The sequence below is a fragment of the Muntiacus reevesi genome, chromosome 11 (assembly GCF_963930625.1).
Source record: "Muntiacus reevesi chromosome 11, mMunRee1.1, whole genome shotgun sequence".
Classification (NCBI taxonomy): Eukaryota; Metazoa; Chordata; class Mammalia; order Artiodactyla; family Cervidae; genus Muntiacus; species Muntiacus reevesi.
The window spans coordinates 19,284,666-19,298,300 of NC_089259.1; the positions used below are offsets into that span (position 1 = coordinate 19,284,666).

Genomic DNA, 13,635 nt, shown 5'->3' on the forward strand with positions numbered 1-13,635 from the left:
TGTCAGCTTCTTGGTGATTTCAGGGACACAAGAGATCTCCCTGGCTGGTTGCCTTGGGCAGTCATTGATGTAATGCTCCTGAGTACCTTAGAGAAAGTTCCATAAATAGCAAAGAGGGAAATGCTGGATCCCAGTGAGTCAGCGAGCCTGCACTGCCTCAAAAAAAAGCAAAGGAAGCTGTTCTGCAGTCTCTTGGAGAAGTTCCAGAGGGCAGCCGTCAGAGCCGAAAGCCGGGGGCTGGGGAGTGGGGGGGAGTGGGGAGGCTTCCCTGGACAGAAGGCACAGGGTTTCTTTCACCTTGAGAAAGTCCCTTGGGAGAAACGGACACAGAGAACAGACTTATGGACATGGGTGGGTGGGGGGGAGATGGCGAGATGTGTGGAAAGAGTAACATGGAAACTTACATTACCATGTGTAAAATAGATAGCCAACAGGAATCTGCAGAATGGCTCAGGAAACTCAAACAGGGGCTCTGGATCAACCTGGAGGGGTGGGATGGGGAGGGAGATGGGAGGGAGGTTCGGAAAGGAGGGAATACATGTATACTTATGGCTGACTCATGTTGAGGTTTGACAGAAAACAACAAAATTCTGTAAAGCAATTATCCTTCAATAAGAAAATAAGTTAAAATAAAAAGAAAGAAAATTCCACTGGGGAAGAGCTTCTTGGAGCATCTGTGACACTTCATCCTCAGCTTCCAGTGCTTCTGGTCAAGTCAGACAGGCAGACAAGAGCGGCCGGAAATAGAGTCCTCACCAGGGGAGGGACACAGAAAGAAAGGCATCCTTTGCTCTAGTGAGTTATCATTAGACAGACAAGACCCTGCTTTTAGAAGCTGCCATCTCTGCCCCCAGGCGGAACTGGAGGAAACCACCACATCTCCTGGACCCACGTTGGGGGATGGGAGCCCCGCAGCCACCCTCCTGCAGCTCCCCACCCCAGGGTCCTGCAGGCCCCCAGCCAACTGGAATCCCACCCGCCCAGCAGGCACCTCCACGGTGCACCTGGGCACCCCTCCAGTGGAAAACACTGGATGCCACCTCTCCTCAAAGCAGAAATCAGGGTTGATCTGGACTCCAGCCTTCCTGATGCAGGGAAAATAACAGCACAGACAGGTTTCCGTTGAATAAGCACAGTGACGAAAACCTCCGCAAAACCCGTCGAGCTTTCACCCTCTGCCAGCTGTTCCTGACTTAAAGTCAAATTTAACCCCACTCTGTCTCTGGTAGTAGAGAGTTCAGACGTCCCCAAGCAGTTCCTCACATGGGAACCTTGGCCTTTTGCTTCTCATGGAGCAATGTTCTCAGAGGCTTCCTTTTTTCAGACAAATTTAGACTGCAGACAGCCTCACCCAGAGCATGCCCCTTGCATAAGACCCTGAAGATGCAAGTTACAGGGTGGTACATACTTATTAGAGGAATCAGCCCTTGGGGAAAATAAGATAGATGTCTTTTTTAAAGTAAATAAATAACCTTACTTTTACTTTTAAAGAAAATTTTTGGCCTCACCACACAGCATGTGGGAACCTTAGTTCCCCAACCAGGAATCGAACCCACTGTCTCCTGCATTGGAAACATGGAGTTTTAACCACCGGACAGCCAGGAAAATCCCTCAACATCTTAATTAATAAACACTGTCTCCTCATTGAAAGCAGCCTCCATATCTGAGGACTTCCTTGTCTAAAGAACCTCACGACTTACTTTCACTCTTATTTAGTCAAACTCAAATGATTGAGAAAATCGGTTTCTCTCTTCAACAGCTACCCAGCTATGACACCTCTGACACAAGTGGGCCTTCGGGGGCCATTCCTTACCTGCACCCCAAGCTGGGACTCTCTACTCACGCTTAAGCTCCCGTTACGTGCCGGGTACTGGGGTAGGGCGTGTGCTGAGTAGGCTCTCCCGCGTGAGGCACAGAGCATTGCAGAGAAGATGGGTCACTAACCAGAGCAGCACGGCATAGAGAATGGCCAGGTTGGGGGTCCCGGGGATGCTGAGCGCAGAGCAGCAAGCCCTGGGGAGTGGATCACACCCCCAGGAGGAACCAGCTCGGCTCAGCACCTTCCTCACCGAATTCAGCAAGGTCCCCGTGCACAGAAAATGCACATAGAGGGCATCCCCGGTGGCTCAGTGACGAAGAATCCTCCTGCCAGGGCAGGGGCCACGGGTTTGATCCCTGATCTGGGAAGACCCCCGCATGCTGTGGAGCAGTGAAGCCCCTGCGCTGCAACTATTGCGCCTGTGCTCTAGAGTCCGGGAGGCTACAGTGCCGAGCCCCTGTGCGCCCTACAGACCGTGCTCCACGAGAGAAGCCACCACGATGAGAAGCCCACTCACCCCAACCAGAGGCGCAGCCCCCTGCTCACAACTACAGAAAAGCCCACGCAGCAATGAAGACCCAGCATGGCCAAAAATAAATAAAATTATTTTTGAAAAAACACGCATAGAATGGTCTAGGGGAGTGTGATCTTTAGGAGAACCATACCCTACAACCTGTACTAAAAGTGTCTTGCATTGTATTCTTTAAAAATCTGTGATTTAGACCATCAGAAATCTCTACAATTGTTGCTCTTGACCTTCAGCTCCCTAGGCCACCCTCAGCAGAACGACTTGAGAATTTCAATACAGAGCCTGATGGGCAGGAGGGGAACCAGCAGGTCATGGGTTCAAACACACACCCCCCCCCCCCCAACACACACACAGAATTAGAGACTGAGGATGAAGAGGCTCAGTAATCCTCCCAGATTTCAGACGATACTACAAAGCTACAATAATCAAAACACTACAGGACTGGCACAAAAACAGACATATAGATCGATGGAACAGAATAGAAAGCCCAGATTAAACCCACACACCTAGAGTCAATTAATCTTTGACATAGGAGGCAAGAATATACAATGGAGGGAAGTGGTACTGGGAAAGCTAGACAGCTGCTTGTAAACCAGTGAAGTTTGGACACTCACATCATACAAAAAAAAAAGAAAAATTCAAAATGGTTTAAAGTGAAAGTTGCTCAGTCATGTCCAACTCTTTGCGACCCCATGGACTCTACAGTCCATGGAATTCTCCAGGCCAGAATACTGGAGTGGGTAGTTTTTCCCTTCTCCAGGGGATCTTCCCAACCCAGGGATCGAACACAGGTCTCCCGCACTGCAGGCAGATTCTTGACCAGCTGAGCCACCAGAGAAGCCTAAGAATACTGGAGTGGGTAGCCTACTCCTTCTCCAGTGGATCTTCCTGACCCAGGAATCAAACTGGGGTCTCCTGCATTGCAGGTGAATTCTTTATCAACAAGCTTACCAGGGAAACCCCAAAATGGCTTAAAGACTTATCAATAAATATAAGACATGACACCATAAAACTCCTAGAAGAGAACATAGGCAAAACATTCTCTACCATAAATCAAAGTGATATTTTCTTAGGCCAGTCTCCCAAGGCAGAAGAAATAAAGATAAACAGGACCTAATCAAACTTACAAGATTTTGCACAGCAAAGGAAACTGTAAACAAAACAAAAACACAACCTATAGAGTGGGAGAAAATATTTGCAAACAATGTGACCGACAAGGGCTTAATTTCCAAAATATACAAACAGCTCAATCAAAGCCTTCCCTGGTGGCTCCATGGAAGAGAATCTGCCTGCCAATATAGGAGACACGAGTTCAATCCCTGATCTGGGAAGATCCCACATGCCACGGCGCAACTAAACCCATGTGCCACAACTACCGAGCCCGTGTTCTAGAGCCCAGGAGCTGCAACCACGGAAGCCCATGATCCACAAGAGAAGCCACCCCAATAAGAACCTTGGGCACTGCAATTAGAGAGTAGCCCCCGGCCTCCGCAACTAGAGAAAAAAGCCCATCCAGCAAGACCCAGCACAGCCAAAAATAAATAAAATTTACAAAACCAATCCAATCAAAAATGGGCAAAAGACGTACATAGACATTTCTCCAAAGACCACATACAGATGGCCAAAAAGTACATGAAAAGATGCTCAACACTGCTAGTTATTAGAGAAATGCAAGTCAAAGCTATAATGAGATATCACCTCACACCAGTCAGAACAGCCGTCATCAAAAAGTCTACAAATAATAAATGCTAGAGAGGGCATGGAGGAAAAGGAACCCTCCTACAATGCTGGTGGGAATGTAAGTTGATACAGCTACTATGGAAAACATTATGGAGGTTCCTTAAAAAAATAAAAATCAACTTACCTATAATCCCTCGATCTTTCTCCTGGGCAATCTTATATGTGGAAAAGATGAAAACTCTAATTCAAAAAGATACACTCATCCCAGTGTTCACTGCTGCACTATTTACAATAGCCAAGTCATGGAAGCAATGTAAATGTCCAACAGATGAATGGATAAAGATGTGCTACATACATACAATGGAATATCACTCAGTCATAAAAAAAAGAAAATCTTAAATAATGCCATTTGCAGCAACATGTATTGACCTAGAGATTGTCAAAGTAAGTAAGTCAGAGAAAGAGAACTATTGTATGATATCACTTATATGTGGAATCTAAAATATGATACAGATGAACTTATTTATAAAACAGAAACAGACTCCTTGACATAGAAAACAAACTTAACAGTTATCAAAGGGGAAGGCACGAGGGAGGGATAAATCAGGAGTCTGGGACTAGCAAATGCACCCTACCATCTATAAAGTAATAAAGTGTTAGTCGCTCAGTCATGTCCAACTCTTTGTGACCCATGGACTTTAGCCCACCAGATCCTCTGTCCATGGGATTCTCCAGGCAAGAATACTTGAGTAGGTTGCCATTTCCTTCTCCAGGGGATCCTCCCGACCCAGTGATCAAACCTGGGTCTCCTGCATTGCAGGCAGATTCTTTACCATCTGAACCATCAGGGAAGCCCCATAAAATAACAAAGGTTTACTGTATAGCATGGTGAATTATATTCAGTTATCTTATAATAACAAAAATGGAAAAGAACCTGAAAAAGGATATATATATGCATCCCCTGGCGAGGCTCCTGTCAGTCCTCAGGGCTCACCTCTGCTTCAGTGAGCCAGCCTCCGTGTAGGCTGCTTCTGTGCCTATGTGCCCTTCCATGCCATGCCTGCTGCCTTCCAGTTGGCAAAACCCTCCTTCACTTTCCAAGGTTTTGTCCAAGTGTGACTTCTTAAGGCAAGCTTTTTCTACCCTCTCCCCATGCTGCCTCACCCCTCTATAAAATCAACCCCCCTCCTTTGCATTCCAATAGAGCTCACATATTGCCACTCACTTTATCATCATGCAAAATACCAGGCTGGATGAAGCACAATCTGGAATCAAGATTGCTGGGAGAAATGTCAATAACCTCAGATATGCAGATGACACCACCCTTATGGTAGAAAGTGAAGAAGAACTAAAGAGCCTCTTGATGAAAGTGAAAGAGGAGAGTGAAAAAGTTGGCTTAAAACTCAACATTCAAATAGAACTACCATATGACCCAGCAATACCACTTCTGGGCATACACACTGAGGAATCCAGATCTGAAAGAGACACGTGCACCCCAATGTTCATCGCAGCACTGTTTATAATAGCCAGGACATGGAAGCAACCTAGATGCCCATCAGCAGACGAATGGATAAGGAAGCTGTGGTACATATACACCATGGAATATTACTCAGCCGTTAAAAAGAATTCATTTGAATCAGTTCTAATGAGATGGATGAAACTGGAGCCCATTATACAGAGTGAGGTGAGCCAGAAAGATAAAGAATATTACAGTATACTAACACATATATACGGAATTTAGAAAGACGGTAACGATGGCCCTATATGCAGGGCAGAAGAAGAGACGCAGAAGTACAGAACAGACTTTTGAACTCTGTGGGAGAAGGGGAGGGTGGGATGTTTCGAAAGAACAGCATGTATATTATCTGTGGTGAAACAGACCACCAGCCCAGGTGGGAGGCATGAGTCAAGTGCTCGGGCCTGGTGGGCTGGGAGGACCCAGAGGAATCGGGTGGAGAGGGAGGTGGGATGGGGAATTCGTGTAACTCTATGGCTGATTCACATCAATGTATGACAAAACCCACTGGAAAAAAAAAAAAATATTGAGCTTTTTAAAAAAAAAAAAAAACTCAACATTCAGAAAACTAAGATCATGGCATCGAGTCCCATCACTTCATGGCACATAGATGGGGAAACAGTGGAAACAATGAAAGATTTTATTTTCTTGGGCTCCAAAATCACTGCAGATGGTGATTGCAGCCATGAAATTAAAAGATGCTTGCTCTTTGGAAGAAAAGCTATGACCAACCTAGACAGCATAATAAAAAGCAGAGACATTACTTTACCAACAAAGGTTCATCTAGTCAAAGCTATGGTTTTTCCAGTGGTCATGTATGGATATCAGAGTTGGACTATAAAGAAAGCTGAGTAGCAAAGAATTGATGCTTTTGAACTGTGGTGTTGGAGAAGACTCTTGAGAGTCCCTTGGACTGCAAGGAGATCCAACCAGTCCATCCTAAAAGAAATCAGTCCTGAATATTCAATGGAAGGACTGATGCTAAAGGTGAAACTCCAATACGTTGGCCACCTGATGTGAAGAATTGAATCATGTGAAAAGACCCTGATGCTGGGAAAGATTGAAGGCAGGAGGAGAAGGAGACAACAGAGGATGAGATGGTTGGATGGCATCCCTGACTCAAAGGACATGAGTTTGAGTAAACTCCAGGAGTTGGTGATGGACAGGGAAGCCTGACGTGCTGCAGTCCATGGTGTCGCAGAGAGTCAGACACAACTGAGCCACTGAACTGAACTTATCATTGTGGCTTACTTCAATACATTTCAGTGTTGTATTGTTACTTGTGGGGGTTCAATATCTTGTCTTATTCAAAATTATCTCTGCCTGGTCCTCCAGACCTTTTCCACATCAGAACACATAAAAAATGATAATAGTTACATGGCAAGAGGCTGCCACTGAAAGAGACCCATACGTTGGCACACCTTTAATAACCCCGTCAAAGCTTAAGCAGTCCAGATGAGAAGCTCTGCAGGAAAGACCCTCATTTAATATTGATTGGAAAAAAAAGTGAGTCAATAAGTCTATTTATAGGATTAAGAAATATCTGAAGCTAAGCAAAGATCTCAAGAATGAAAGGAATGATCCTATGGGGGGGGGGGCACATAATCAAGACTTAATATGACCCCAGCAAAAGGATAAGATTGTGGATTTCTTACCCAGGTGGTCAGGGTCTCCTTGACCACTATTAGACTCCAGCCCCAGGCTGACCCACAGCACTGCCTTCCAAGCACCTGGTCTCTAATCATTCAAACTGCTGGCTCCCTGCCCGTCACAACTCCCTCAATTACCTGCCAAGTGTCAGCCTCTGTCTGTCTTGGCATCTCTCTCTCACCCAGCCTCCTCTCTACCTGTGCCTCCCACTAGCACGGACAGCTGCCCACGTCCACGCCCGCCTCCACGGACACTCCTCCGCCCCACGGACAGGCATGGCCTCTCCCCCTCCACCCTACCGCTGTGCCCGTCATCACGGGTTCCTGTCTGAGTTCTTTTTGTCTCCTGTCCTTTCAATGAAATGTGCTTCCTGTGGTTGAAAACAGTCCTTCTCACTCTAGTTTCCCCCCCTTTACCTGTAACAGGTACAAATAGGTGTACAGGACGTTGAACTAAACTTCCCAAGTGGCTGTGGGAAGACCAGGTTCCTGTGTAACAGGGGGACGGGGGTGTGTGCTGTCCAGGGTAGGGCCAGGGTCTCAGAATCTTGCAGAGAGCCGGGAAATATCCCTTGGAGTAAACTGTACTTGAGTGTTTAAAAAAAAAAAATTCTTTCCTTATTTGGAAATTCATAAATGAAATTTATTCAGGGCAGAAGGAGAGGGGGGTGACAGAGGACGAGATGGTTGGATGGCATCACCGACTTGATGGACATGATTTTGAGCAAGCTCCAGGAGATGGTGAAGGGCAGGGGAGCCTGACCTGCTGCAGTCCACGGGGTTTCAAAGAGTCAGACACAAAAGAGCAACTGAACAATAAATGAAATGATCCTATATACTAAACAGAACCAGAATCACTGTCCCCACATCCATTATTTAACTGAAATTTTGCATAGTAAGTTTGCCCCGGAGGCCTGGGGAGCAGACTGGGGTGGGAGGAACCTGAGAGCAGCAGCCCCAGGTGGGAACATCCATTGGAAGAGAGGTTCCCAATTAATTCTGTACAACAGAAACTCCTGCAGAGCTGCAGGGAAGGTGGGGGAGAGGACAGGAGGTCAGGGCTGAGCTGCTGAAGGATGAAACTGACTGACCCCTGGGGGCTTGCCCTTGCCCCAGGGGGCATCCATGGGATTGGTCAGTAGTCAGCTGCCCCCTTCCCCTTACAGTTTCTGAAAGGGGACACAGAGGACTCAGTGGTTCCTAAAGCAAGTCAATACATGCAGATTTCCTGATAGCCCCTCACTCAACGAAGGTCTACCGCCCTGAACCAAGGGCCGCCCCTGGGATGTGTCCCGACGGTCACACGTGTACTAGGATCAAGCCCCATCCTGACGTTTCCACTCTGTCGTCGGTTGGGAGCATGTCCAAACGCTGGGGCTTCGGCCAGACGGAAGCAGACCCTTCGAGCATCCCCTGTACATGGAATGGTAATCCCTGCATCCTCTGTCCCACTCAGCCAGGCCTCAGGCTTGTCGCTAATCCATGGAATATCCTTGCGTGTGCGCTGGAAGAGGTCATAATCCCTGTCGTGACAAGAGACTCCCTCTCCTCCTGGGTTTGGGGACGTCTGCTCAGACTAAGAAATCCCATCTGCCTTCCCCCAAGCTCTGCAATCTCTGTCTTCACTTCAGAATTTGGAGAATGAAATTTCTGTATGTATGTGTATGTGCTCAGATGTGTCCGACTCTTTGCGACCCCACAGACTGGGCCCCACCAGGCTCCTCTGTCCATGGGATTCTCCAGGCAATAATACTGGAGTGGGTTGCCATTTCCTCTCCCAGGGGATCTTCCCCACGCAGGGATCGAACCCCTGTCTCTTACGTCTCCTGCATTGGCAGACGGGTTCTTTACCACCGGGGCACTGGGAAGCCCCAGTGACATTTCTGTCGTTGCTTTATTGCCGAGACAGTTCTGGAAGTTTCCAACCATCAGAAAGTATGTTTCCTGTTCTGTTTAGCAATGAATCCCCGTTGCCAGGTGGACCCCCGGGCCGCACTGATAACGGTGTCCTCTCTTGCCCCTGCAGGCACAGAAGGGGCACAGGAAGCGCCCCAAACCCGGCAGGGCTCACCAGGCCTCAGAGCAGAAACCCGGCTCCACGTCTTCCCCGCGCGCCACCGCGCAGAGCCGGACCCCAGGCCGCCCGCAGCCGCCACTGGACGCGTCACACCCGGCGCTCGGCCAGGCAGGTCCGTCTACCAGGCACCCGCAGGAGTTTGCCAGACGAGCCACCTGCCCTCCATGCCTCCCCTGGTCTTTCCAGCGAAGCAAGTCCTTGTTTTGTCTGCCCACCGGAGACCCCTCCCCGGCCTCCGCGGCGGAGGCGCAGCGGTCTGCAAGCTCCGGCGGCGGGGGGCAGAGGGCGCCGGAGCGGGGGCACGGCCACCTCCTCTCCATCGATGACCTGGAGGGGGCCCAGGAGACGGACGTGGACACCGGGCTGCGGCTCTCCTCCTCCGACCTGTCCGTGGTCTCTGCCTACTCGGCACCCAGCAGGTTCTGCAGCCCCGAGGAAGCGCCGCGCCCCCCGGAACGAGGCAGCGGCCTCTGGTCAGAGCGCAGGGGCTTCAGAGAAGGACCCCTGCCCAGTGGGGGCGGCGAGACCGCGGGGGGCCCCTGGGCCACCCTCCCCCTCTTCAAAGGGCCTTCCAGCTCCTCGGCCACAGCCGTCGCCGCTCCCCCAGCTTCGGACACCTCCTCGCTCACAGAGTCACCCCCAGAACTCCCTTCCGATGCCACCCAGGCCCGGCAGACTGGCAGAGACGTCCCAGCACCCTCGGTGCTGGCCGGATGCGGGGACAATGACACGGAGGAATTCTACATCTGAGCACCCCCCACTTGTGTCTTTCAGAGCCACAGGCTCAGGTCCCACCTTGCCCTCCTGGGGTCTGGTGCCATCGTGTTCTCAGTCCAGCTCCCCCAGGCCCGCCTGGAGTCTGATGATCTGTCTCATGGGTCATTAACACCCTTGCAGGCCAGCCTTTCTCACCCCTGAGGTGTATTTCTAGGCACTCAATGGCATTTTAAGAGTCGATAAAGATACTGGGATTTTTATGCAAATAAATTCTCAACGAACTTTTAGGTCATAAAATATATTTTTTAAATACTCAATTCCATTTGGGATATGGTTTAATGCACTTACAGAATTTAAATGCTTCCTATAATTATTTGAAAAGAAAACCTAGTCAGCTGGAGCTGATTGCATAACTTTTCATGACATGAAGGAAAAACAACTAAAGCCAAAATGCTCAATGTGAGAAAGAGAGCAAACAACTTGGAGGAGAGGTCAGTGCTCGTGATGTCCACTTAGTGGATTCTCCTTACCCTACCAGGGAGCAGTGGCCCTGACGATTTCTAGGAACTGTTGCAGTGATAAGAGTCACCTTAGTAAAACAGGAGATATATATCAGACTACAGTAAGACCTCACTTCAGCACTCATATCACTACAGTGATGCCACGCACCATCCAAAAATCAGCATTTACGCAAAAGTGGCTAATAAGCTTTATACAGATTGAGCCTGAATAACAGACTCTTGGTGCATTTAAAATACAATCTGAGCTCCAAGAACTAGATTTGAATGCACTTTTCAAACACATACACTGTAACAAGTTGGAGTCTACAGAAGACCACTACCTGGATTTATCTGGACCACTGAGGAAAAATCCTTCATGGGGGTTACAGGTAGTAGGATATTAGACTTAATGGGTAGGTATTCGTAAGATGCTTCCATGTTTAAATCCACAATTTAAGGGCTATCTAGACAGATATATGTAAATGGGCCACTTTTTATACTGCTTTCTCCAGTAAACATGCATTGTCATTTTTTCATTTTTAAATAATTTGTAACAATTTTAACTGGCGTTTTCATCAGGCACTGAGTAATAAATGCCCTCCCCTGTTCTCCAAGTGGGAAGCTTTACACAAGATGCCGTCCTGAACCAACACTGCTGCACATGTGCAGAGGAGCCTGAGTTAAAGCTGGAGCTCTGACCTGACCTTGGTCTTGCCTGTAGTCGCCTGCCTCTGTCGCAGCGTGAATGGTATTCAAATCTCGCGTCTCTCCCACTCCAGCAAGGGAATGTTTACAATCCCACCCTCAGCAGTGCCAAGTGCTGGCATCGGGAGCCACACCAAGCTGTCCCTGGTTGCCGTGCACCTTTGGAGAAGAAGAGTATGGACTTGCCGAGTTCCCGTCCCACCCCTTCTCCTCGCCTGGATGACTCATGGCCCAGTTTACACCTCCCTGGAAGCGCCTACACCAGCCCAAACAGGCCTTCAGAATCCTCAACACAATCCTCCCAGCAGCCCTCACTAGTCACCACACTCGAGCCAAAGTCTTTGCCGTCCCTGTAATGAGAACCTTCACTCCTACCCCGAACAGCCCGGACATTCCAGGATTGTTGTTGTTTAGTCACTAAGTTGTGTCTGACTCTTTGTGACCCTATGGACTGTAGCCTGCCAGGTTCCTCTGTCCACGGGATTCTCCAGGCAAGAATGCTGGAGCAGATTGCCATGCCCCCTCCAGGGGATCTTCCCAACCCAGGGATCAAACCTGTGTCTTCTCTTTTCTGCATTGGCAGGTGGATTCTTTACCACTGAGCCACCAGGGAAGCCCTTCCAGGACTACGGATGACAATACTGTACTCTGATTTAAATACATAAAATTATGATCTTTTATAATTCTACACCAGGACTGAGCAAACTTTTTATAAAGGGCTAAATAATCGATATTTTAGTCTTTGCCAGTCATACGGTCTCTGTCGAAACTACTGAACTGTCATGATAGTGTGAAAGCAGCCAAGGATATGTAAATGAAGGGAAGCGGCTGAGTTCCAAGAAAATTTATTTTACAAGAACAGGTGGAGGGTCAGATTTGGCTTGAGAGTCATAGTTGGCCAGCCCTTGTGTTCGACTGAGGTTGACTTGAGACTTGAGATCTCAGCCACAGTCAACGATGAAGAACAGAGGTCTACACTCCTGGGACCACGCTGATGACTACAGAACCACAGGGCTCAGAGCAGTGCGGGGCTTCTTTCTGCAGAGATGATGCCTAGAAAGTCACTGGCTTTCTACCTGCTGCTAGGAAACGGGACTCACGGCCTGTAGCTGAGGATGCAAAGCAACATGCTAACCATTCAGGTGCTGACGTAGCCCCCAAGGACCAGGAGGCAAGCTCAGCACAGTAAAGTCACCGGGGCATCCATGAGTGGACTGTCAGCCAGGCGATGGCTCCTCCAGTCTTCACCCTTCAGCAGCACCCTTAGCTCAGAACATTCACACCCACACCCTACGGATGCTTCGGAGCCAATTCGGATGCAGTCTGCCTTCACCCTTTCTCACTGACTCCCCCGCTGCAGCACAGTGCAGTCTACCAAACTGAGTGACAGCAAAGGATGTCAGCAAACCTTTTCCATAACAGGAAATGCAAGATGCCCCCGTAACATGAGAAGGGAGAGAAGACCTCACATCCTCACTCAGACACGCCCCTCCCTGCAGACAGCAGTCTCTCTGGCGAGGAGGAGCTCCAGAGGCACTCCTGGGGCTCAGCTCCCTTTGCTGACCCACCTCCAGTGCTGTCCTCATCCAGGAGGGTTCCTGATACTCCCTGGGGAATCCTCTCCCTTTCAAATTATTACTGTGATAGATGCTGGCTGGCATACAGTAGGTGCTCAATAAATTTGTTCAATTTTCAAAAGCTGAGGTCATCTCATAAATTATTTTTCTCCTGGAAAAGACAATTCTCGATGGAAGATCTGTATTTTAACTGTAGTTTCTTGTTGTTTAACCAGTAACATGTCTCCTTGACCTTGCATTTCTCTCCCCAGCATTGCCCCAGGGGTCGTGTTAATAAGTGCCCCGGTCTAGCTCACAGGCCATCCCTTACTTGCCCCTTTTCCATATAAGACTCCCCAAACTGCTGCTCATGCTTCCACCGTGGTCTCCCACCTGTAGTGTAATAGTGTTAGTCGCTCAGTCATGTCCGATTCTCTGCGACCCCATGGACCAGGCTCCTCTGTCCATGGAATTCTCCAGGCAAGAATACTGGAGTGAGCTGCCATTCCCTTCTCCAGGGGATCTTCCCAACCCAGGGATTGACCCCGGGTTTCCTGCATTGCAGGCGGATTCTTTCCCATCTGAGCCACCAGGAAGATCCACCTAGTATCCACTAGTATCACTACTTAGTATCTGCTTTAAAGATCAAATGTTTCTTGGGGGTCCCTAATGGACCAGGTCCAAGCCCTACAGAAACCACCCTGGGTCACCCCAGTTGGGTCTCCCATGGAGGAGCGTGGTGAGCCCCTGAAGAGACTTTTGTGATGGTGGAGGGGTTGATGTGTGGTCAACAGAGGGGTGGTAGCACTGGGGACTGCTTGATCCCTGAGACCCAAGGACAGGGGTGCAGTCACGTGGAAGCCTGCTGAGCTGCACCATCCAGCACC

General features: G+C 48.9%; 1 protein-coding gene across 1 annotated transcript in view; it reads left to right on the forward strand.

Annotated features, from left to right (window-relative positions):
• FAM124A (family with sequence similarity 124 member A) overlaps positions 1-12,885 on the forward strand; it is a 110,579-nt gene extending 97,694 nt beyond the window's left edge. The window contains exon 4 of the mRNA XM_065901910.1: positions 9,220-12,885. Coding sequence (XP_065757982.1) covers positions 9,220-10,020 — 801 coding nt within the window. The 3' untranslated portion in view covers positions 10,021-12,885. The remainder of the gene's footprint in view (positions 1-9,219) is intronic.
• The last annotated feature ends 750 nt before the right edge of the window (positions 12,886-13,635 follow it).